Consider the following 23249-nt stretch of genomic DNA (forward strand, 5'->3'; position numbering starts at 1 on the left):
GTAGTTCAAGACAACTAAGATATAAAAATCTAAGGCCTGGTGAAATTTCAATATATGGTTTTATTTCTAGATATACAAGAAATTAGGCATCTTTAAAGATATCTCAAGCCTTCAAATGTGGATTTTATAAAGTACTTTTTAATTCAAATTTTTTCTCATTAAAAATTTTCCTTGGGTTTGGAGAGAAACCTGAGATTAAGGTCATGTGTGGATGAGGCTTGATTCCTAGCACCCATTTCTGCTCATAACTACTTGTAACTCCAGGTGACCTGACATCCTCTGGCCTCCATGGACACCTGTACACACATGGTGCACATAAGCCCAAGCATGAAAACATACAGATACATGAATAAAAATAATTAAGAAAAAAAACTTTCTTATGTATAGTTTATTTATTTAGATTTAGAATTATAGACGGTTGTGAGCCACCATGTGGTGGCTGGGCCTTTCTTATTTATAATGTCTCATTTTTCTGAAGAATTAGTATTCCATGATTACCTCTCTCTCAAGAAATCCAGTTCATCATTCCTTATCCTTTCTCGTTCCTGTGTCTGATAGTCCACAATAAACTTTGGATATTGATTAAATATGGGATATTGCCCTTTTGTTAATGCAGCAAAAGCATCCAGCATGCTATTTGGATGAATATCAGCAGGTGTGGTCTCCATCAGATGATAAACTTCTCTAATTACAACTTTTATGTCCAGGTTATTCCGATGGTGAAAAAAATACTGTAAGAAAACTTGATGTTTAAATCAAGGTTTACCCAGCAAAATACACTATTAGATACCCAGAAGAAGCAGTAAAAATGAGGACATATGAGTTGCAGAGACATACAATCAAGGGCCAAGGGACACAGAACAATTGATCATGAGGAAGTGTGGGAACACTACCTAAGGTGAGGCCTGAGCTATGAAGCCAGAGTCCTGGGAGCACAGAGAGGGGAAGAGGCTCTGTGGGGCCCAGTTACAGAGCTTTTCTTGTCACTGTGTAACAGCTTAAGCTATCCTGGAATTTGCAACAAAGCCCAGACTGGCCTTAAACTTGGGATCCTCCTGCCTCAGCCTTCCTAGTGCTGATACCATAGGTCACACACGTGTAATTCTAGCATTTGGGAAGCAAAGGCAGGACTGCCATGAGTTGTGGGCTGACCTGGGCTACAGCGTGCGTTTGAAGCTATCCTGGGCTACCAGGTCATAACAAGACCCCTGTCTCAAAAATATTAAACTGGCCAATCACAAGGCCAATCACAATCTCAAGAACTAGCAGGTTCTTAGCCGAGGAATGTGCTTCTTGGAGTAAACAAGTGATCTCTGAGAGGTCTTGTTTGGGGTTTGTTAGGGTAATGGAATGGAACCCAGGGCCTCATGTGCTAGGCAAGCACGCCACCACTGACTATCCTTCCAGCCTGGAGACCCTTCTCCTGTGGATGGCATTTACCTCAAAGTCATCCTTAAGAGTGCAGCTGAGCAAGGGCACTCTAGAACAGGTGTTGTAGGCCACCACGGTCAGCAGCAGGAAGGAAGGGTGATTGGAGAAGACATTATCAAAGAGTCTGAGCCACTCCTCTCTCGTTAGCACTTCTGAGAACACAGTTTCCAGGAGAGGCCAGGCATATAGCTAAAGCAAACAAGAAATGGTGCATACCAATATCAGTATTTTAAGTAAGAGTCAAAAAGTCATCGGTGAGTTAAGCTATGCAGTAATTATATTCCATACATAATTATGAAGTGAACTAGATTAATTTGGGCAATGCCTCTGCTTCCCCTCAGGCTAGAGACTGAACACAAGACACATACATGCTCTACCACTAAACTACATCCTCAGCTCCTATTTGGATTCTCTTCATAGACTTTCAGGAAGGTAACTTAATAAAGAAGAATGCAAATTGTTAAAAATACAGTGTGAGGCAGGCACAGCTTTTTGCCATCAAGCTAGATGACCTGAGTATAAGCCTTGCCCTGCACACATGCCCACAAATGTGTACAGATACATACATACATATTCATACATAAATATGCATATACATGTGTATAATAAACTAAAAAAATTAAAAAATTTGAAAAATTACAAAGTAGAATATATTTTTATTATTCACTGGGGAAATACTGTTTTGTTTTGTTTTTTAACTTTTTTCTGATGACTTTATTATTTGGCAGTAGTGGGGACTGAACCTTGGGCCACAGTACATGCAAGGCAACTGCTTTTCCACCAAGCTACACCCTCAGCCCCGGGAAATACTGTTTTATCCATACCAGAAACATTCTTAACTCTCAAAAGAAACAATGTCACTCTAAAGCCCTTCAATTTCTTACCTGAGAAGTTATGTTACGATCTATAAAATGCTGCAGTAGTTCCTTGTCACGAAATGCCAAAACATTTTCTATCATACTAAGAATATTGATGGGAGGATTAGGAAAGTACTCAAACCAATGTTGACACCAATTGACTACAAAAAAAAAAAAAACAAAAAAAAACAAATCAGAAAACTGCCTTTAAATACTTTTATGCATTATAAAAGGATTTTCTTCAGTCTCACTGTTTTTATATATATTCATATTCCCAGGCTAGTCTCAAACTTCTGATCTTCCCATGGCAGCCTACCTAGTGTTGAATTATAGACAACTACACCGAGACTTTTTATCTCTAGTACCGTGGTTATACGTAAGGGCCCTGTACATGCAAAGCAATGCCCAGCACTAAGCTATATCCCCAGCCTATTTATTCATTTATTCACTTCGTCAGTTATAAGTTCTACGCCAAGCCTTGAACTTGTGGTCTACCTAGCTCAGCCTCTGGCTTGGTTGGGATCACAGGCCTGTACCACCAGTCCCAGTGAATTCTTTATTTTTTTTTCTCCTCAATATGCTCATGAATAAAGAAGAGTTAATGTAATTTTTTAATTGCTAAAGCATAAAGTTCCAAAACTCCACATTGATGGTGGCCTTTCTCATCATTTAAACCTCCCTGGAAATGTCCTCACAGACATGCCCAGAAGTTTGTCTCCTAGATGATTTTAAGTCTGCTCAAGCTGACCATGAGGGTGAACCACAACACACAGCCTTTTCTAAGAAAATCCCTTTGTTATCCAGGAGTTAGCAGGAACCAGAGAGTCCAACATGTTGGATTAGGAATAGTTTGGAAGTGTGTGTGTGTGTGTGTGTGTGTGTGTGTGTGTGTGTGTGTGTGTGTTTTAACTGATACAATTTCAACAACTGCCCTGCTTAGAGATAAAGAAAATTTGCCAAAGTAGTAGCTCTGTTCCACAGACAGGGCTCTTGATGGAACAGGTGAGTATTTCTTGCTGCCTGCCTGTGGATACAGTATGACTGGCTGCCTCTCACTCCTCTCTGCCATGACTCTCCTCCCGAGATGGACCATGATCCGGGAAGTCAAATGCCTTCCCTTAAGTTGCTGTAGTCAGGTATTTGTCACAGCAACAGGAAAAGCTGGCTTCCTCACTGTCACGACCTCCTTTCTCAAGTTGGCAACAGAAGTTTCATTAGTAGATATTATGCAGTTTATGAGGGCTAGGATTTCATTTATTACTGTACAGTTAGATTTGAGCTAATAATTAAGCCAGAAGTCAAATCTGGCAAAGATGTCAACGGCTCTGAACTGCTGCTCTTAGAGGGACTTTCAGCACACAGTGAGTGACCAGGAGCAGACTGCCCTGACCGAACGAACAGAACGTGGGTTCTCTGTGCCTCGGTCTTGTCTGTACGTGGGGATAATCCCTTCTACTGCACAGGGTACTTCCGAAGGTAAAGTGAGCGAACAGAGGCGAACACTGAGAACCACATGTCACACACATTGCTTGCTTCTGTGACCTCAGATGGTGGCGATGAGGGCAGCAGCCAGCACCTGGGCACTAAATGGCAGGCACTGTGTGCGGCGAGCGCAGCCCCACAGCAGTTCTACAAAAAGCCATCAAGCCCCACTAAGTGCAAGATGAGATTCTTTCTAACTGAACCCAGCCTGCATCAATACTGTCTAAAAAAGACAACTCTCTGCATTTTCTTGTAAAGGTTTCCCTACAAATGACTGACATATCTATTTTTTGTTCTATAAAAGTAATGAGATCTAGATTTCCTAAGTGTTGCAAAGGTGCCAAGATATCAGAAAGACTTGTAAGGCCCGTGCTTGGTCTCACTCTGCAGTTGTGAGGACTTACTTATGAGAGTAGCAATAACTTCAAAACAGATGAGCTGATTGTTCTGGAATAACTTCACAAATGGAAATGCCAAGAGTGGAAGATAGGGTATTTCGCCGAAGATCGTAGACCAGTGAGCTAATACAGAGAGGGTTCTGGAAATAAAAATAAAAAAAAAAAAAAAAAAAAAAAAGGAAAGATCAGAAAAGGACAGCAGCATTAAAATATGTCTAAGTGGTTGAGATTTGGTGGAGACTGTCCTCATACAGTTCATCTCTTTAGAAGTGCTGGGCATGGTAGTAGCACACACCTTTGATCCCAGCAATGGAGAGGCAGAGGCAGGCAGATTTCTGGGAGTTTGAGGCCAGCCTGGTCTACATATTGAGGTCTAGGTCAGCCAGGGCTACACAATCTCTCCTCCCCCCCAAAAATGCTCAATTCCCCCGTCACCACCAACAAAAGAACTCAACCCCACACAAATGGTGGTATTACCTAAACATTGTTCTGTGCCTTAAAGTTTTCAATTAATACTTAAAACATTTACATCAGGATATGCAGTGTAAATACCTTCAGACTGTTTTCTTGGTGCCTATGACAGCTTTGTGCTAATAGCTCACTTATTTAAATATGACTCCTATCACTGAGCCATTAGAACGTTTCTGCTTTTACAAACAATGCTGCTGAATATCATTAGATGGACACCTTCTTCCTGTGGCTGCACAGATAGGTATGAAAACAGAGCTGTAATTTCAATAGCCATTTGCATTGCTCCTGACATTGTGAAGGATGTCTGTTTTCTCCAGACTCTTGAAAGTGTTATTAACATTTTGTGATGGCTATTCTTGGTTGTCAACTTGAACTGTATCTGGAAGATGGGAAGATCGACCCTTAATCTGGGCCCTATCTTCTGGTGACAGCATTTATAAAAGACACTGAAGAAGAGAGTTTGTTCCCTTTGCTTGCTTGCCCTCACTCTTGCTGACACATCCACTCCTTCACTGGCATTGGAGCCCACTTTCTCAAGATTCTGGAAGAGCAGCTGAGACATCCAGCCTTGTGGACTGAACTTCCAGTTGGTAAACAGCCACTGTTGGATGAACTAGACCACAGCCTGTAAGTCATTCTAGTAAATCCCCTCTCTGAATCTGTGCATGTGCGTGTGTATACACACATTCTATCAGCTCTGTTCCTCAAGAGAACTCTGCTTTGTACACATTTCTGTCAAACTTTTAGTCTATTTGAAAAAATGGCCAGGATTGGAAAGATGGTTCTGTCATTAAGAGTAGAGTTTGGTTCCCAGCAAACCTGACATTCCTCAGAGTTGACACAATTTTCCAAGAACTCTGTGTGTCTATAACACATATTCAATGTACAATATTTAATATACAGAGACCCTGACCCAGTAATTCCCAATGTATGAGAGTGTTCCACAAAATCATCACACAAAAATATTACCACTGTTTGTAAAGCCAAAAAAAAACAAAAAACAAAACAAAACAAAAAAAAACACACAACAACCTGTAAACTATGCTAAATGGCTGTTAACAATATAATCAGCTTAAATAAACAGAATTATTCCCCCACGTACATTTTATAAAGTGAGGTAGGCCAGCAAGATGGTTCAGCAGATAAAGGAGCTTGCCATCAAGACTGACAATCTCAGTTTGATCCCTGCAACCCCCATGCAGAAGGGAACCTAATGTCCCAAGTTGTCCTCTGACCCTCACATGTATGCCATGGCAAAACACACACAAAATCAGGCACATCCATATGTACTAAAGGAGAGAGGCCTAAAAAGAAACAGACAAACACATATATCGTTTCTTTGTTAAGTGTATGATAGGGACACACACCTGCAATCACTCCTACCTGGGAGCCAAGACAGGGAGATACCCAGTTCTAGGAGAGGTGGGCTATATAGGGAGACTTGGAGAAAAAACTCAAATCAAATCTAGATAACCAGTGTGCTTGTATCTGCATTACACACCTACGAAAGCCAGCGGGAAGAGAGAACCCATCGCCCCTGATGCAAGTCGGCTTAGGAGCAGAGTGTAAGACCTCTGAACTGCCTCACCTACTTTACAAAGAACTACATTCACTTCTAGGTTTACTTTATTTTATGTGTCTGTGTGTGCCTGTGTCTGCGCATACAGAGGCAGATGGAGGAGTCATACCCTCAGGAATTGAAGTTACAACAGGTTGTGAGCTTGCTTATCCAGGTGCTGGGAACCAAACTGTGGTTCCCTGGAAGAGCAGCAAGTGCTCTTAACCAAGAACTACCTTCTTTTTGAAAGATAAAAATAAATTTAAGTCACTTTAAATGTCCCAATGAAGGTAGAGGCACAGTTGCCTGTCACACTGTTGCCTGTATCTGACAATAACACCCTGCTTCCACCACTTTTACTACAGTGTTCTAAATCAAACCATTAACATACCATTTTATTCTTTAATACTTAAGTATACATCTTTAAAAAAAAAAAAAAAAGCAGGCAATGGGGTGGCAGTGCTGGCAAGATGGCTTGGCAGGTAAGTGTGCCTACCGTGTAAGCCTGAGAACTTGAGCTCAATTCCCGGGACCCATATAGAGGAAGGAGAGAATTAACTCTCACAGACTGACCCCTCACCTCCACATGTGTGCACATGACAGGCACACACACACACACTCATTCTCTCTAAACAAACAAACAAAACTAAAATTTTAAATTAAAAACAAACATTTTCTTTTATTAGTCACACCATTATAATATTTAAAAATAAACATGGTTTCTTCAGCATAATCTATAGCCAGGCAAGTCTTAACTTTCTGCAACAATCAAATTAAGCTAAAAACAATAATTCTCTTTTGTTAAGTTATAATTTTGAATTAAAATTACAAAATAAACAATCTAAACCAAGTGTGTTCTAACCTTAGCACATGAGGCCTGAAGCAGGAGGATGGCGAGTTTGAGACCAGCCTGAGCTATGTGGTAAGTTCTAGGGCACACTGAGATAGCCAGTAAGATTCCATTTCAAAGAAAGGAAATTAGAAAAACAAAGAAAAAAATCAGGATTATAATTTGAAGTATTTATATACAATTATACTTAAATTAGTAACTTTAATTGTAAATGGATTTGTAGACACAGAATTGCTTTATGCATCAAACTTAATGCATTTTATGAAAACTCTCTTACCACCTTAGGCAGAATTTAGGAAACTGTCTTCAGAAAGTGCCCTGTCCACATGCTATGTAGGAAAAAATTAATAAGAGTGTTTCTCCAACCATTTTAATCATCAGACAAAAGTCCGAATCTCAACTGTTTTTATTTATTGACAAAACCAATTCTTGATTTCCTACAGTGATAGGATCAACAGAAGGAATGTGAACTCTGCTCACAAGTAGGCAAGTTAGGACTGCAGAGGAATGTGTGAAAATAGTCAAATATTCCCATTGTTTTAAACTTCCTCCCACAGCTACAGAGGAGACAAGGCTTTCTCCCAAATTACTTGCTGTGTTTAATTCTGCACACATGAACCAAAGAATCAAGGGTATCTGAAAAATATCTGAACTATAATGTTATTTTATGAAGACTTACTATGCACAGCAGGCAAGCACAGTAAATGTAGGGGCCACATGAGTAAAATAAGTCAACGCCGGCTGATATTTCATCAAATTCAAAAGGGCAATAAATAAAAATGTTAAGGTACATCGACTTTTTAAAAGTATATAAGGGCAAAGCTAAATTAACTAAGCACATTTTAAGCGCAAGAGACTGGGAACAACGCAAATGTAGCAATCGGTCAATAAATCACGCTACAATGAGCACAGTGGCTGCAGAATCAGATGCAGAATGCAGTTCCCACCTCAAAGCAGGGGCTAGACACGTGTGAGTCTATGAACAGCTGCATAAGGAAAAACAAACACACACGCGATTGTGTAATGTTCACTGACAGATTACTAATGTGGAAACAGGGTGGAGGGAGCAGAAACCAGACTGACTTGAATAAACCTTACTTTGAATAAGAGTACTAAACAAGATAAAGTCTAAATCAAACAAACATTTCAGGGGCCTGTGTTCAACCTCAGGGGAAAAAAACACTACAAAGCCAAAACCACTGAAAATAAATAGAACAGATTAACTGAACTATGTAAGGAACTTGTAGCATTAGCATAGAAATGGTTAAGTAATTTTAAAATGACAATTTGATTGTACATGCTTGTGGGTTATAGTCTAAGAAGAAAAAGCTGAGAAGCATATGAACTACTTTCAATAATTGTAATGTGAGCCAGGCATGATACATGCCTTGCAGATCCTGAGGCAGGAGGATTGCTACCAGTTAGAGCAAGCTGGGAGCAAGCTCCCAAGTACGGAGCCAGCTAGAGTTACATAACAAGACCCCAGCTCAAACACAAACAAAAACACCAACCACCCAAACACCAATGTGAGCTACAGTGCTCCCATTTCAAACATACGGTTTTCTATCCACACGGCCCAGAGTTTGGAAGTCAGGGTGTGTGTAGGAAAGTGGCAGGCACCTGCAGCACAGCGCCTGCCTACATGCAGAAGGCCCTGGTTTGATCCCAGCGACACCTGCACGCCTGCACCTGCACATCAGTGCTTTTACAAATCAGAATTCTTGTCTTCAAAAAGATTAAAATATAAAATCAAAGTTATAAAAAAAAGTTTTAACCCTAAATTTGATAGGAAATATCACTGTAAACTTTTTCCTGGCCCTGTCCACTGGCAAGCCTATGTTTAAATCTGAGTTTATAATGGATACATATTATTTGGGGCATTCTAAGATAATTACTTTACTATTATGTAAACCGGTAAAAATTGAAAAAAGGTATGTGCATCTATCTTGCCCTTCCTTCACAGACTGTATTAGTGGTAGCTGGAAGTTGGTGACAGGGACCTGGTCTTTGTGTGTGTGTTATGTTTTCACGTGGGGGAGGTAAATGTGTATGAGGGAGCCCATGGACCATGTGTGGAGGTCAGAGGACAACTGAGCTGTTGTTCCTCAGGTGTTCTGCATTTTTCGTTTAAGACGGTATTTTCTTAGTCTGGAACTGAACTGGCTACGCTAGACTACCTGGCCAAACGCCTTCCAGGAGCTGCCTGTCTTGGCCTCCCTCTGACCACCACTGGGACTGCAAAAATGCACACTGCCCCTAGATTTTTATGGGTTCTGGGGACTGAACTCAGGTCCTTTGGCCTGAAAGGCAAGTGCTTTAAGAACTGCTCCACTTCTCCAACCCTCAGGAAAATTTTCTTTATAGAAATTTTCCACATACTAAAAGAGAAGGAATTAGACAGAATTAGAACTAGATTGTCAGTGTTTTGCTAATCTCTGGGAAGCAGTGGGTCCAGAAGATGGTCATCAGTGAGCGGTAACACCTTCAAAAGAAAGACAAGCAGTGATTAAAAATCTCCTAACAGAGGCACACAAAACTACCTGTAATGTTACCCGGAGAACCACCAAGATGGAGAAAATTAATATCCTGACCTTTATCATGACCGTTGCATGAATGGTCAGTTTAGAGAACATTACGGAACAAGAGAAATAGAGCAAACAGTAATAAAAGAATAAAATCTAGCAAAATGTAGACTCTGATACGAGTCTGTAAGGTAACTCCTAAGTCTTCAATAAATACATTGCCAAGGGAAAAAGAAGAGAATCTGTGGATTAAGAGAGGCCCCGCTCCGGCAGCCTGGTATGGCACATGCCTGGAATCCCAGTTCTCACAAGATAGAAGCAGGAGGGATCCAGTTCTGGGATGGCCTGGGCTACACAGACACAGTCTCAAAGCCGCCAAGTCAAAGATAAAAATGTAAAAATAAAAGAGACGGGGGGGTGGGGGGGATGTCGATCAAATATTATGTACACAACTTGTTTGAATCCAGGCTTGAACAAGTTCACCACAAAATTTCCCGAGTCAGTCAATAGTGAGGATGCTGACTGGGTCTGAGAGACAAGAATGCGTTCTTTCTTGATGGCGTGATAATGCCAGTACGTGCACTGGTGTTGGCGGAAGGGGCACCTAGCTTGGGGGCTCACATGAAATCGTTAGCATGGTGTGTGCACACATGTCTAGGGAGGCAGCAGACAGGCGGATGTGGAGAGGGTGGGGCAAATGCAACAGATGGTCTGCAGTCAGCAACTGCGGAGGTTAGGGACGGGCACAAGGCTATTCTTCATGGTGTCCTACTTGTACCTACATTTGCATTTTCATCATAAATACTTTACTCTGGCCAGGTGCAGTGGCGCACTCCGCTAATCCCAGCACTCAGGGAGGCAGAGGCAGGCAGATCTCTGTGAGTTCAAGGGCAGCCTGGTCTACAAAGCAAGACCAGGACAGCCAGGAGTACACAGAGAAACCCTGTCTCGAAAAACCAAAACCAAAACAACAAAAAAACTCAAAAAAATTAACTCTGAAAAAAGGCCTTAAATTCTAGAGACCAACTGAAATTCCAGCTCTAACAAATGTAACTAAATCACATTATCCAACCTCTCTATGTCTTAGTCTCCCCGCCTGTAACGTAAATTAAATATTTACCTAACAGTGAAAGACATTTGTGCTCAGCCTGTGAAATGATGTCACCTACAAACTTCACACCTGAGAACTGTGTGATCAAGTTACAAAAAAAAAACAAACACCTTCCAGTGTCTTAAGAAAATTTAGTTTTGTGTTGCGTCATATTCAAAGCCACGCTCAGCTGCATGCAGTGTGTGGGCTGCAGATGGGCATATTCGCAAGGCTAGGCTTAGGAGTAGAATTTACCAGCTAGGCACAGCCGTATGCATCTCAGCAACACTGTCTTCAAATACACCAATAATCTCACAATGTTGGGGTTACTAGCTCCAACGCTGATTCCTGACAAAAGATTAAGGGTGGAGGAGGAAAGGCACAGTTGTTTTTTTTTTTCTTTTAATAATTTATTAAATGATAAAATAAAAGAGTCCAAACTGGGTCCTCTGTCTCACAGTGCATGCTCTTTCTACTACTCTGCTTTGTTCTCTGGGTTACCTGAGAGAGTGTGACTTTCTGGAGCACAACACAAACTCATATCCATATATGATGTGTGTACATTTTCTTTTAAAAACAACCCTACATACCAGACAAGGGCAGTCAGCGATGACTGAGCAATGCTTTATGGGAAGGGGACTTGGAAATGCTGCAGTCCTTGGTTCCTGCCCCCCGTGGATCGCTGAAGCGCGCTGAGCATACCTCTGCAATACTCGCAGCAGTTTTCTACTTTTGATGGGGTATTTCCTCTGAAGGTTGAGATAAGCCACGTGGGTCCCCTTATCCATCAAGCTACTAAACGTAGCATGGTTTTCAGGCAGTTGTAGTAAAGAGCGCCAAATAAACATTCTGAAATAAAAGTTTAATTTTGAAGAAAAACCTTTTTTTTTTTTTTTGAGCAAAAACTGACTGAGAATTCTTGTAGTAAATAAATTGTAATGGAGATATTGGGCTATATGTTTATTATTATTAGCCCCAAGATTATCACAGTGGTAGCATTTAACCTGCTCTCACAGATATTAAGACTCAGATGCCTGTTAAATTTTATAATTGCCTTATTTACCTTGGGCTGGCAGAAGTTTATCTTACACTGTTTTAATATCCTCACCATCCATCTCCCAGCCCCCAGCCAATGCCATCCGCCTTAATTCTCCTCATCTGGTCTACCTTCCATACATAATTCCATGGTACTTGCTTTTATTTTTCATCTGGGCTTTTTCAGGCCATTATTGGGAGTCCTATCTTTTGGCCCATGTGTTTTTTTTTTTCTCCACGCTAACACATCCTGGTGTCCTCCTTCCTCCTCTCTTTCTGTCCATCTGTCTTCCGCCTGTCTGTCTCCTGTCATCCTCTCTGTCCTCCAAAGCCGAACCTTAGCCAAACCTACCCCATTCTGCCCTGCCCAGGTATAGGTTGTTTAATCAAGCAATCAGATATGTCTTAGGCAGGTTTACAAAACAAACATAGGTGTAACCAGATCTTAAGGGCCAGTAACACCCATCAGACCAAACTCAAGCATAGAATGAAGGAATTTGAGGTTTACCTGTATTTTGTTGGATATTCCCCGTAGCCTTTTAATAAGATTTGCAAACGTTTTCTACTTAATCCTTCTGACAATTTATTCTATAAAAAGATAATACCAGTAAGGGACAATTATTATGCAACTGAAAGCATGGTAATCTAGTTCACAGTAGCTTATAAACTTTAGAACACAGCACACAGACAGGCAAGGTGCACATGTTTGCAATCTTAGCACTCAGAGCTGAGCTGGAGGGTCATGAGTCTGGAGCCAGCCTGCGATGCAGGTGAGATCCTGTCTCAAACAACAGAAGAGAAGTGAACACACCACGACCTATCCCTGCCCTGCACTCTGGCGCACGCATGCTTCCTCTCTCCTACCCTCACCTACAGCCATAAGCATGACACATGAAATTCACTTCATATTCCCCTCCTAACGAAGCACCAAGCACGATGACACCCAACATCCGATGAGATCAGATTTTCACTAAGCTGTAGTCTGCTTTATACATATTTCATACGTGTAAGTTGTGTAATTTAAATGCTTATAGAAACACTTTATTAAAATGGATGTGAAAAATACCAAGTGTTGCTGAGGATATGGAATAACTAGAACTCTCTCCACTGCTGTTAGGAATATGAATTACTTCAATAACTCAGGAAAACTGACAGTATTTACTAACAAACCTATGGCACATCAAGAGGCTAAGATGTGTGGCAGGACACATACTTAGTATGGATGTGTGCTTCAGGGTTCAATCCCCAATACTCATTCTGCCCAGCAAGAAGCATCATCACGTGGGCAACAGGCAACGTTTGGAAAGGGGTGGGAACATTCCACTCTTTGATATGGCTGCTGGTAGCATGGGTGCATTCACTTAGTGAAAATTTACTGTGCATTTCACATGTGTATTTTATTGTCAATAAAAAAGTTCCTTGAAGATACTATTAAATATTTCTATGAATATTTATATTTTCTTTCTATTTCAAATAAATATATATGCTTTGCAGAAAAAAAATATTAAAGCAAATAGAAAAAACATTTTAGAAAAAAAAACATAGGGCAACAAGATGGCTCAGTGCTTTGGTAAAAGTGCTTGCTGCCTGAGCCTAGTGACCTGAGTTTGACCCCTGAAGCCCAAAGTAGAAAAACTGATTTGAAAGTCATCCTCTGATCTTAACAAGTTTAACATGCACGCACGCACGCAAACACACATGCTCACATACACAGACACACTCATGCATGCTGGCATACACTCAGATTAGAACTCTTTCCCTCAAGACCATCCTGCTATTGGCTGCCTCCAAGGAGCACAGTGAAAGACTCCAAAGGGAGCAGTAGAAGCAGCTTCCTATCCCCCCCATAACCTTCTGTGGTAGCACTGTCTGACAGAAATACAGAAAGACAGTCACAATGGAATTTAAAACCTTCTTACAAGTACATTAACAAAAGTAGAGACAGAAAAAAATCCAGTTTCATAATGTGATTTTAACCCAACATAATCAAAATAGCACTTTAACACATAATCAATATGAAATCATCAATTAATAAGACATTTTAGTCTAGTTTTCCTGCTTTCTTACTGCATGTGTTTCACACTTCAGCACTCTTTAAAAACATTTATTTATTTAGTATGTGCAATGTGAATATGTGTGTGTGTACATTCCGCAATACACAGGAAGATTAAAGGATAATTTCAAGAGTTGGCTTTCTCTACTACGTGGGTTGCAAGGATGGAACTCAGGTCTTGAGGGTTTGTTATATGTTGTTTTGAGACAGTGTCTCACTCTGTTAACCCAGGTTGACCCCAAACTCACAATCCTACCTCTACCCCATAAGTGCTGGGACTACAAGTGTGAGCCAGCATGACAGGTTACTGTAACACATCTTGATTCAGATTAGCACACCTCAAAAATCATCGGCCACACACCAGCCCAGAGGTCACAAGATGGCTCTCATCAAGGTCATGGTAAGCTGGAGTTAAATTATAATGTACTCTTACCTCCTTGTTTTCTAAATTACTAGTCAGGTCTTGCTTGAGTATTCTAGTTTGAATTTTGCTTTCTTTACATCTTGCTGACTGCTGGACTCTTCCTGGCATTATTTTCATCTTAAGATTACTGGAACTACTGGGCAAATCTTCAATCACTTTAAATAGAGGAGGAGGTGGCTGAAAAAAGAGGAAAAGGCTCCTTGTATTTATGTACCTATATGTACCTTTCCCACTGGCGATTCCTGGACAACAGACCTATTCATACATGATTCACCAACTTTACATGAATAGCATGATTAATATACAATTAGTTTTAGGCATAAGATCTAAGTAAAAACGTCTAAGAATGCTTCAGAATGCTTACTGATGAATAAATCACAGCACATGTCTGCCAAATTCCTTTAAAGAGTCAATAAATACATAGTTAACAGGAACAAGTAGAATTTATTCCCAAAAGGTGGCTCAAAATGCCACAATAACAAACCACTTCCCACTTGCACAATGAAGTCAGCACATGATGGGGACACAGAGGGGGCACGGCTAGACGGATGGCCCAGAAGAATGAACGCACCCTAACAGGCCCGGGACTCCAGTGCAGGTCCTCTGAGGGGATGTGGGCTCCCTGCATCGCGTGAGCTCAAAGCCTGTGGTCTGCGCAGCAAGGCTGCCAGTCCCTTACGGCATCAACTGTGTTAAAGGCAGCTCAGGCAACACTACCCGGAACCCAAGAGCTCATTTTCAGGGGGCTGTCAAATCGGGAAATCCAACAGTCAGCTTACTCGAACTAAAATGACTCGCTAGTACATTTTCTTCATAATTGGTACTCCTTTTGAAATAAAATGATTTTCCTTAGTCAAAGGAAATGAGCAAATTAGGTCACACAGCCTGAGTTCAAAAGACAAAGTACGGTGCCCACTTCTGTGATTTAATTCTTCATCTTGGGAATCAAAACAATCTGACCAAATTATGGCCAGCTTTTAACAATGCTGAACTGTTTATTCTGTGATTTCAATCTATTCTTCTAAGTTTTTGTTAAAGCCTCTATTTTAAAGTCATTTCCCCTGCTGAGGCCTTATCCGTGGCTTCAAGCACAATCTTCCCCAGGCTAGAGCTATGACTGGGTCTGACCCACCTCTGTAATGAATACATAAGAATTCACTGACTTCATTAAAACAATACCAGATGACAAGATAACCAAGTAAGACAGAAGGCAGGGACACAAACAAGCTGAGATTTGTACAGGAAACATGGCTAGATATTTGTGCAGCTCCAACAGCCACAGAGACACTCGCTGATGTGCCCTAAAAGTAAAAGAAGGTCCACTTTGGAGCTGACCTTCCTTTGCCAAACTGTGTGCTCAGCATCCAGCACTGTGAGGAGGTCTATGACTCACTCTGAACAGCTTTGCATAGTCCCTTACCCTGTCTCCTTTAGTACTTAGTAGTAGAAAATCATGGGAAGAGGCTAAAGACCCTCAGCAGAGCACTTAATATACTGGTGATTACATGTTCCAATATATTTAAAAGCACAGAGCTATAGTATCTATAACTGTATCTTTTATATATATATTTATACACAAGAACAACAGATTCTAATCCCATATTATAAAAAAATGCATACTCACAAATACACATACATAAACACATAGAGGATTCTTGTCATTTGAAGTATATAATTATATTGAATTACCTCACGTACTGAATTAGTAAAAACAGAATCACTGATTCCAAAAGAAAGTTCAGTTCCAGGGAGACTCATTCACATTTCATCAACTGACTGATAAACATACATTGTTTTGATATGTGTTTCTGCTTAAAGATACCTTACTTGAAATACATTATTGACTTCCAAGCTAAGAGCACCAACACGGCCTACATGAGTTTAGGATCCATGTCTTCCCTTCAGGTACAACACAGCTTGCTTTCCTGTGCTGAAGAACACCAGACTGAGCTTGAGCACCATTCTTGGGGTCAGTATAAACAGTAAAATCACTACAAAAGACCCAACATATAAACCGCAAAACTCATGACTCTATACAACAGACTATGAAAGATACTTTGATTGTAGTAGGAGAGATGAAACAATAAAAGCCTTGCCCTATTCAATTCAGCTGGGACCAAAGGTATTAAATGAGTGTGGAATGAATGCAACAAGAAGAAAGCCACCAAGTAATATTAAGAAATGATACAGTAAGGTGGAGATGGCGCAGAGGACAGAGACAACTGTACACAGGCCTGATGACCTGAGTTCTATCCTTGAATCCCCCAATGTAGCTGCAGAGAACCCATTCCTGAGCACTGTCCTCTGATGTGTGTACATGTGCCTACACACCCACTCAGTAAACATTTAATTAAGAAATGATTATGAAAGCATTATTTTGGAAAAATGTGGTGGAGAAGATGGACTGGTAGGAGGGGTAGACAATGAAGGCTGAGTTTAGGAAATCTGCTTAAATTATTGTAATTTGAAATTAGTTAAGAAAGACCAAGATAGAAAAGAGGTAGCAGAGACAGATGATAGAGAGAACAGACAGATAGATGAGAAGACAGTTGATAGATCATGAACAAATAATAAAACAGATAAAGTAATAGAGAAGATGGTAACAGAACTGATGGAAAAATACATCATAGGTAATCGATAAACAGGCGGTAGATAGAAATATTAGATAGATAGATAGATAGATAGATAGATAGACAGACAGACAGACAGACAGGTAGAAAGACAGCAACAGAAAGATGATGGATAGATACAGGATAGGTAATTGAGATGATTGATAGATGGTAACAGAGAGATGACAAATACATGATAGATAATTGATAGGTGATAGACATGGCTAGAGAGTTAATAGACAGATAGATAGAAAGATAGCAACAGAGATGATGGATAGATACATGATAGGTAATTGATAGATAGTAACAGAGAGATGACAAATACATGATAGATAACTGATATATGATAGACACAGATAGTTGATAGATAGATGATAGGTGGACAGTAGAGACTGTTTGAAAAAAATTCAAGTCTCTGAAGAAAGAAATTGAAGGAGACATATCTCAAACGTAAGAAATTCTATAACTTGCGGGTCCCTAGATTAAGAAAGAAAGAAAAGAAAAGGGCCACAGAGCTCCAAGGCTTGTAAACTACAAGATAAGAAATAGCAAAGCAGAAATGAAGACAATGAAATTAAAGACCACGGGTGACACTGAATGGGGTGGGCACCAGGCTAAGAAGACGCATGGTGAGAAGTCAGAGCTAGAGATGCAGCTCCTAAAGAGGCAGGGACTCTATCCAGAAAGACAGCTGTGTCCCAGTGAAGTCAGGAGATGGTGCAGAGGAAATACTACAGTGCACAGAGCAGATTCAGTTACTTGATGATTCACATACCTTATTTATTTCTTGTGTCAAAGCTTGAACTGAATATACGTTCAGACTTCCATTTTCCATAATAGATGCTATGTACCGACCGTGTGGGCTAATTACTGATAAGCTAATTCCTTCTTCAATGCTCCCAATTTCAAAGAGAAGTTTACAAGTTTGTATGTTGACAAATCTCATAATGCCGTCTTGACTTAGCACACCAAGAACCTAGGGAGACAGAAACAATGGGGCCTTGACATTTAAAAGCCAAAGCCGGAGAGTCTATATAGATAGAGACTGTGTACATACGTAGATATTTACATGCATAGCATGTCGGTATATTTTAAAAGTGATGTATTCATTTTATATAACTTTTAAGAGGGCAGCTCAATTTGCAGCGAGCCATTACACATTTTAAAATGACCAACGATGGCTCGTGTGGATGTGTCTGGCTCTGACCACACATGTGGAAGGCCTTGGCTTCCCCAGGCGGGCCACCTCCACTGAGACACAGGGATCAGTGACCCGCACCTGCACACTGGCTGCCAGAGGAAAGAAATGCATGCAGTCCTGGTGAAGCTCCCCACTCTATGCCCATCTTCAGCTGCTCTGATATTTGGAGAGTGGACTGCAACTATGGGTTGTATACTAGATTATGGCAGAGGAGTAGGTGGGAAGCTAGTCTTCGAGAGAAAAAAAATTTAAATTTAAGTCATATAATTTGAAAAAGTAAAAGCATGTAATGAAAATATTACATGAATAAACCCTCTTGCTTGCTGTCTGTGGGTTAGGGGACAATGGCTCCAAGTATAACTTCATATGATTCTTTGACATTCCAGTGTTGTGCTGTTTTACAAAAGTTGTCTGGTGGTATCAACAGGAAGAGCATGTTCTTTGCCTGCTGGCTGGCAGGGCACGGCCCTCCATAGGTATCGCAGATGGAGGCTGTCTTGAGGGCAATTTGCAAAGATCCTGTCCTAGTTACAGATTCCTTTGTGAAACTATTACAATTCTGGGATTTTTATCCTACAAACAGGAAAAATGACATTGCAAAATTTTAGTGATGACAAAACAGAAAATAACAGCACTATTTACAACAGAAAGGGACTAAGAACAGATTAAGTGCCCAATAACAGAGAGTTAGCTTAAAGAAAATTATGAATATTATGAAGCCTTGAAGAAGAAGGAGGTTTTATACCACTAATAACTGCAGAATAATTTCCAAATGAAGAAAGAAGGTGTAAAGCTGTGTAGAGAGGGGAATGTAATAGGTAACAACAGTAGTCATAGGGGAGTGCATCGTTACACAAACAGGAGACGGGATGAGGCTCACCACCAATGCCTATTTGTAAATTTTACCATTCCAACCGTAAGAACACATGAACAAGTCAGATCTTAAATAAACAGGTAAGATACCCATATGCTGACACACTGCATGCATGCGTGTGTATATAACGACATAAAGCATGTATTGAATTTAACTTCGGCATTCACCACTATGACTGTTAATTCAAAATAAAGTTAAAACAATTATTTGCAGCAATTATTTGTCAGTTTTAGATTTGAGTCAGTTGAGCCATCATAAGTTACATGAGAGCTGATGAAGATGGAGCTGAGATGGAGCTGAGGTGCGGGAATTATGGGGACTGGAGGCAGGTTGTATGGAAGGACATGGCTAATACACATGTGTAAATGTGAGACTTCCAAAGAATAAGGGTTATTGCAAGAGAGAAGTGCATGAACAACAGAGCCGACACAGGTCTGGAGGCCGGATCTTGCTCTTTCTGTTACTAACCTGATTGGATCCAGCATCAAAGCTATCAGGCAGGAATTCCAGATGGCGAACAGCTCGAACCTTCGTTGGCATCTGGATGATTCTGAAGAGTTGTGTGGCCTCCAAGCACCACAAATGCAGGTGATTGGATTTGCCTCCAACAGCCAACATTCGGCCATCTCTACATTTAAAAGCAAAACAAACAGTGAGGAGAGCAAGACCAGCTGAGTGGCTTATGCAGCCACACTCTGTGCAGAGCTTCCTGTGAGGGGGAGCTCCTAGAGTCATGCTGACCAGGGCGCCTCTGGCCATGGGCAACTCTGGGCACATAGCTATGCTATGTGGCCAGGGGACTAAGCAGGGTGCTCCGCTTACTGAAGAGTTAGGATTTTACCTACTGCCTTAAAGCACTACTTAGCTTGTTTGCTGTAGAGTTGTTGGATGAGTTATTAGGGGCTGAGGAGCATTTATATTTTAAATATATCTTTTAAAAGATGCATTTATTAGCCAGGTGGTGGTGCACACCTTTAATCCCAGCTCTTGGGAGGCAGAGGCAGGAGGATCTCTGTGAGTTTGAGGCCAGCCCGGTTTACGCAGTGAGTTTCAGAACAGCCAAAGCTACAGTGAGAAACCCTGTCCCAGGAAACAGTAAATATATGCAACAAAGCAACCCGTTTCCTAGTATTTCTGCTGGGCCGGGAAAGCCTTATAGAGACTGACGGATCCTCCTGGCATGAGGGGTTTCAAATCATTTCTTACCACATCAAACTCACTCCTTAGAGAAATAGCTGATTGTAGGTTTGGAACACTCTGGAACAATTGGTCACAACAGTGACAACTAAGTGTTCGGCAAAGTGAGAGAACCAGGCATTACTAAAACTCTTAACTACTGTGGCTTTAAACTTCCCAGGTAAACCCATGAGTTTGAAAAGATTAATGATGAAAACAAGAGTTCAGTGGCCATCTTTGGAAGATTCTAATGAATTAAAAATCTCTGAAAACTGGTTTTAGAAAAAAAGAGAAGCACTAGGGAGGCTGAGGAAGGAGGGCTGCCATGAATTTGAAGTATGCCTGTCATAGAGTAAGATCCTGTCTCCAAAACAAATGCAAATAAGCACAAACAAAAATAACAGCAAAACAACTAAGAAATGTGCCTTCCACTGTTTTCTATAAGCTACGTCAAAGTAAGCAAAGCACCAATAAGAGAACACTTGCTTTTACAGTTTCTAATTCATAAGTGAACAGTGAGCGAACCAGAAGTGAAGGAACAATAGAAAAGGAACTAGTTAGTGAGGTGCGTTGCAGAACTAAAACTATCTATAATCCAAGAGTGACAGAGCTAGGAGAGCTAATTAGCCAAGAAAGGACAAGAGAACTAGTCCAGGAACCATTGTTGGAGTATCTTACACCATGTTGGTGTAAGTGGTGATTAGAAATGCCACCAGCGTCCCAAGAGATAGAGGCCTACGCTGGTCCTGATGGAAGCACACAAACCACCACATCTTCCTCTTTACCTAGGTCAAGCCTCATTTTCCAGAAAATACAGGGGTATCCAGTGTACAGAGGATGGAAGCAACAAAGGATCACGCTGAGCAGCACCACAGAGCAAGATTAGACTGCAGAAACAGTTGTGTTCTCACATCATCCTCCCGTGTGTGTGTGTGTGTGTGTGAGAGAGAGAGAGAGAGAGAGAGAGAGCGAACAGGGACTCTCTAGGGTCTGGGACTTAGCACACAGCTAGGGTAGGCTGGCCAGCAAACTCCACAGACCCAAAGTCATCACAGACTCAGTGGTGTGATTACAAGAACAAGCTACCACATCTAGCTTTTTAAAAACAAATGAACAAACATGCGTTCTTTTTAAAAATCTTTTTACATTAATTACAGTTTATTTACTTTGTATCCCAGCTGTAGCTCCTCCCTCATTCCCTCCCAACCCCACCCTACCTCCTTCATCTCCTCCCATGCCCTTCTCTAAGTCCACTGATAGGGGATGTCCTCCTCCCTTTCCATCTGACCCTAGCTTATCAGGTCTCATCAGGACTGGCTACATTGTCTTCTTCTGTGGCCTAACAAGGCTGCTCCTCCCTCGGGGCATGGGGGTCAAAGAAACATGGGTTCTAAGGATTGAATTTAAGTCTTCAAGTCCTTGTTCCTGTTACTGATTAATTTATGAGGCCTGTATACAAGAAAAAAGGATTGAGACATAGCAACCAAATGAGTTGTGTAAAGCTTGCTGTGTTCCTGATGGGAGCACAGCAGTCAATAGAACCAGATACTAGACCAGCCCCTGGCATCTGAACAATGGCTACATGACAACATTAAGGAGTGCTTGTTAATTTATAGAAAATTTATAATAATATTATGGTTATGTTCTCTAAAGTTAGCCTTATCTTTCAGAAATATACACTAAAATATTTGCCAATGAAATGATACATGTAAGCTCTGTTCCTAAACAATACAGCAGAGGAACAGGCAGAGACAGAAACAGGACCAGAATTAGCTGACAACTGTTAGAGCTGATGAGTCCTTAGGAGTTCACGTGTCTCTCCATTTTCATGTATAACTGCACACACAATAAAGTGAAACTAAATCAAAGGAAAATAAATGTTATGCAGATCACATCTAAATCAGAAAAAAATTTTCTCAAGATACTGAGTGGAAAAAAAAATTTTAAACAGAAACTAAAATTCTTAAAAATGCCCGTTACCTACCTGGTCACAGCAAATACTTTGTATAACATGCTAGAACCTTCAGGTGGAGCTGGCAATTGGTACTTGCAAAGCAGAGTATCACATTCCCAGGCAAAGATGGAGTTGTCTTTAAAGCAGCTGAGGATGATGTTACTTAATGGTAGAAAGAAAACCTAGAGACAGAGAGGTCAGTTACCTTTCACCAGGGTCCCCACAGTCCTCTTCAATTTAGAATTATACACAGTCATTTTCTCCTTTTTAAACCAATCTTCTCTTATACTAGAGAAAATACATTTTAACGTATGATAGCATAAGATCAATATTTTATTAGCTATAATAAACAAAAATAAATGTAAACCCTTTTAACTAAAAAATAATTGACTACAATGATGAAGAAATATACAAAATTCTAAATATCAATTTAATATTTGTCACCTCGTATTTAAAAATTCAGATGAAAATTAGATATCTTTGTGTCACGTTTTATAACTAATGAACATATTCATATACATATAAAATTACACATGTATTTGTGGACTATCCAGTCATTTGCCTATTGTCCCAGAAATGTAATGAAGATGAAATGTTTCTGTCGCCTCGCAGTGTGTTGTAACGCTGCAGCACAACTCACCATTCATGTGTCTGTGGTAAAGCTGGGGTATATAAGCCTGCATTGCCAGTTGTGTTAAGTATAAGGCAGGTCTGTGCATGGGAATAATGCATGACTGGCCTTAGTTCATGCACCTACATTACTTTGGCTTATAGGCTTCCCACTCTTATTTTTTTTTTAAGTATGCTGATTCATCCTGGCGACAGCTTCAGACACCTCCTGCTCACTTGTCTCATGCCTACATCAAGAGGCCCCCCAGGGTGACTGACCTGCATCATCTAGATTGATAGTATGTTACCATGTTCACACAACAAAACTGTTCAACAATGCGTCTATCAAAACACACCCACATTGTTCAGGGCTCACAACTCTACAGTCACACGAACATTTCAAAACCTATCAAATTGTTGGTAGAAGCCCAGGAAGAGGCTCTATCATACTCTATGCTAAACGGGACAACATGCCTCCCGAGCCTGAAAAACATTCCTCCCGACCTAGTCAACTTATTCATAAGACAGAAGCAGGTGAGTTCCAGGACAGCCTTATCTACACAGTGAATTCCAGGACAGCCAGGGCTACATCTGTCTCAAACTCTGTCGCAAGCAAGCAAGCAAGCAAGCAAGCAAGCAAGCAAGCAAGCAAGCA

General features: G+C 40.7%; 1 protein-coding gene across 1 annotated transcript in view; it reads right to left on the reverse strand.

Annotated features, from left to right (window-relative positions):
• Nucleotides 1-23249, reverse strand: part of Tbc1d31 (TBC1 domain family member 31) — a 62288-nt gene that overhangs the window by 17810 nt on the left and 21229 nt on the right. Inside the window, exons 5-14 of the mRNA XM_055626675.1 lie at nucleotides 22016-22167; nucleotides 19324-19483; nucleotides 17556-17756; nucleotides 14181-14348; nucleotides 12203-12282; nucleotides 11362-11508; nucleotides 4175-4308; nucleotides 2316-2449; nucleotides 1441-1620; nucleotides 499-731 (exon numbers count right to left, since the gene is read on the reverse strand). Of these exons, the coding sequence (XP_055482650.1) occupies nucleotides 499-731; nucleotides 1441-1620; nucleotides 2316-2449; nucleotides 4175-4308; nucleotides 11362-11508; nucleotides 12203-12282; nucleotides 14181-14348; nucleotides 17556-17756; nucleotides 19324-19483; nucleotides 22016-22167 (1589 nt within the window). The remainder of the gene's footprint in view (nucleotides 1-498; nucleotides 732-1440; nucleotides 1621-2315; nucleotides 2450-4174; nucleotides 4309-11361; nucleotides 11509-12202; nucleotides 12283-14180; nucleotides 14349-17555; nucleotides 17757-19323; nucleotides 19484-22015; nucleotides 22168-23249) is intronic.

Source organism: Psammomys obesus, unplaced genomic scaffold, assembly GCF_907164565.1.
Source record: "Psammomys obesus unplaced genomic scaffold, mPsaObe1.curated_primary_1811, whole genome shotgun sequence".
Taxonomy (NCBI): domain Eukaryota; kingdom Metazoa; phylum Chordata; class Mammalia; order Rodentia; family Muridae; genus Psammomys; species Psammomys obesus.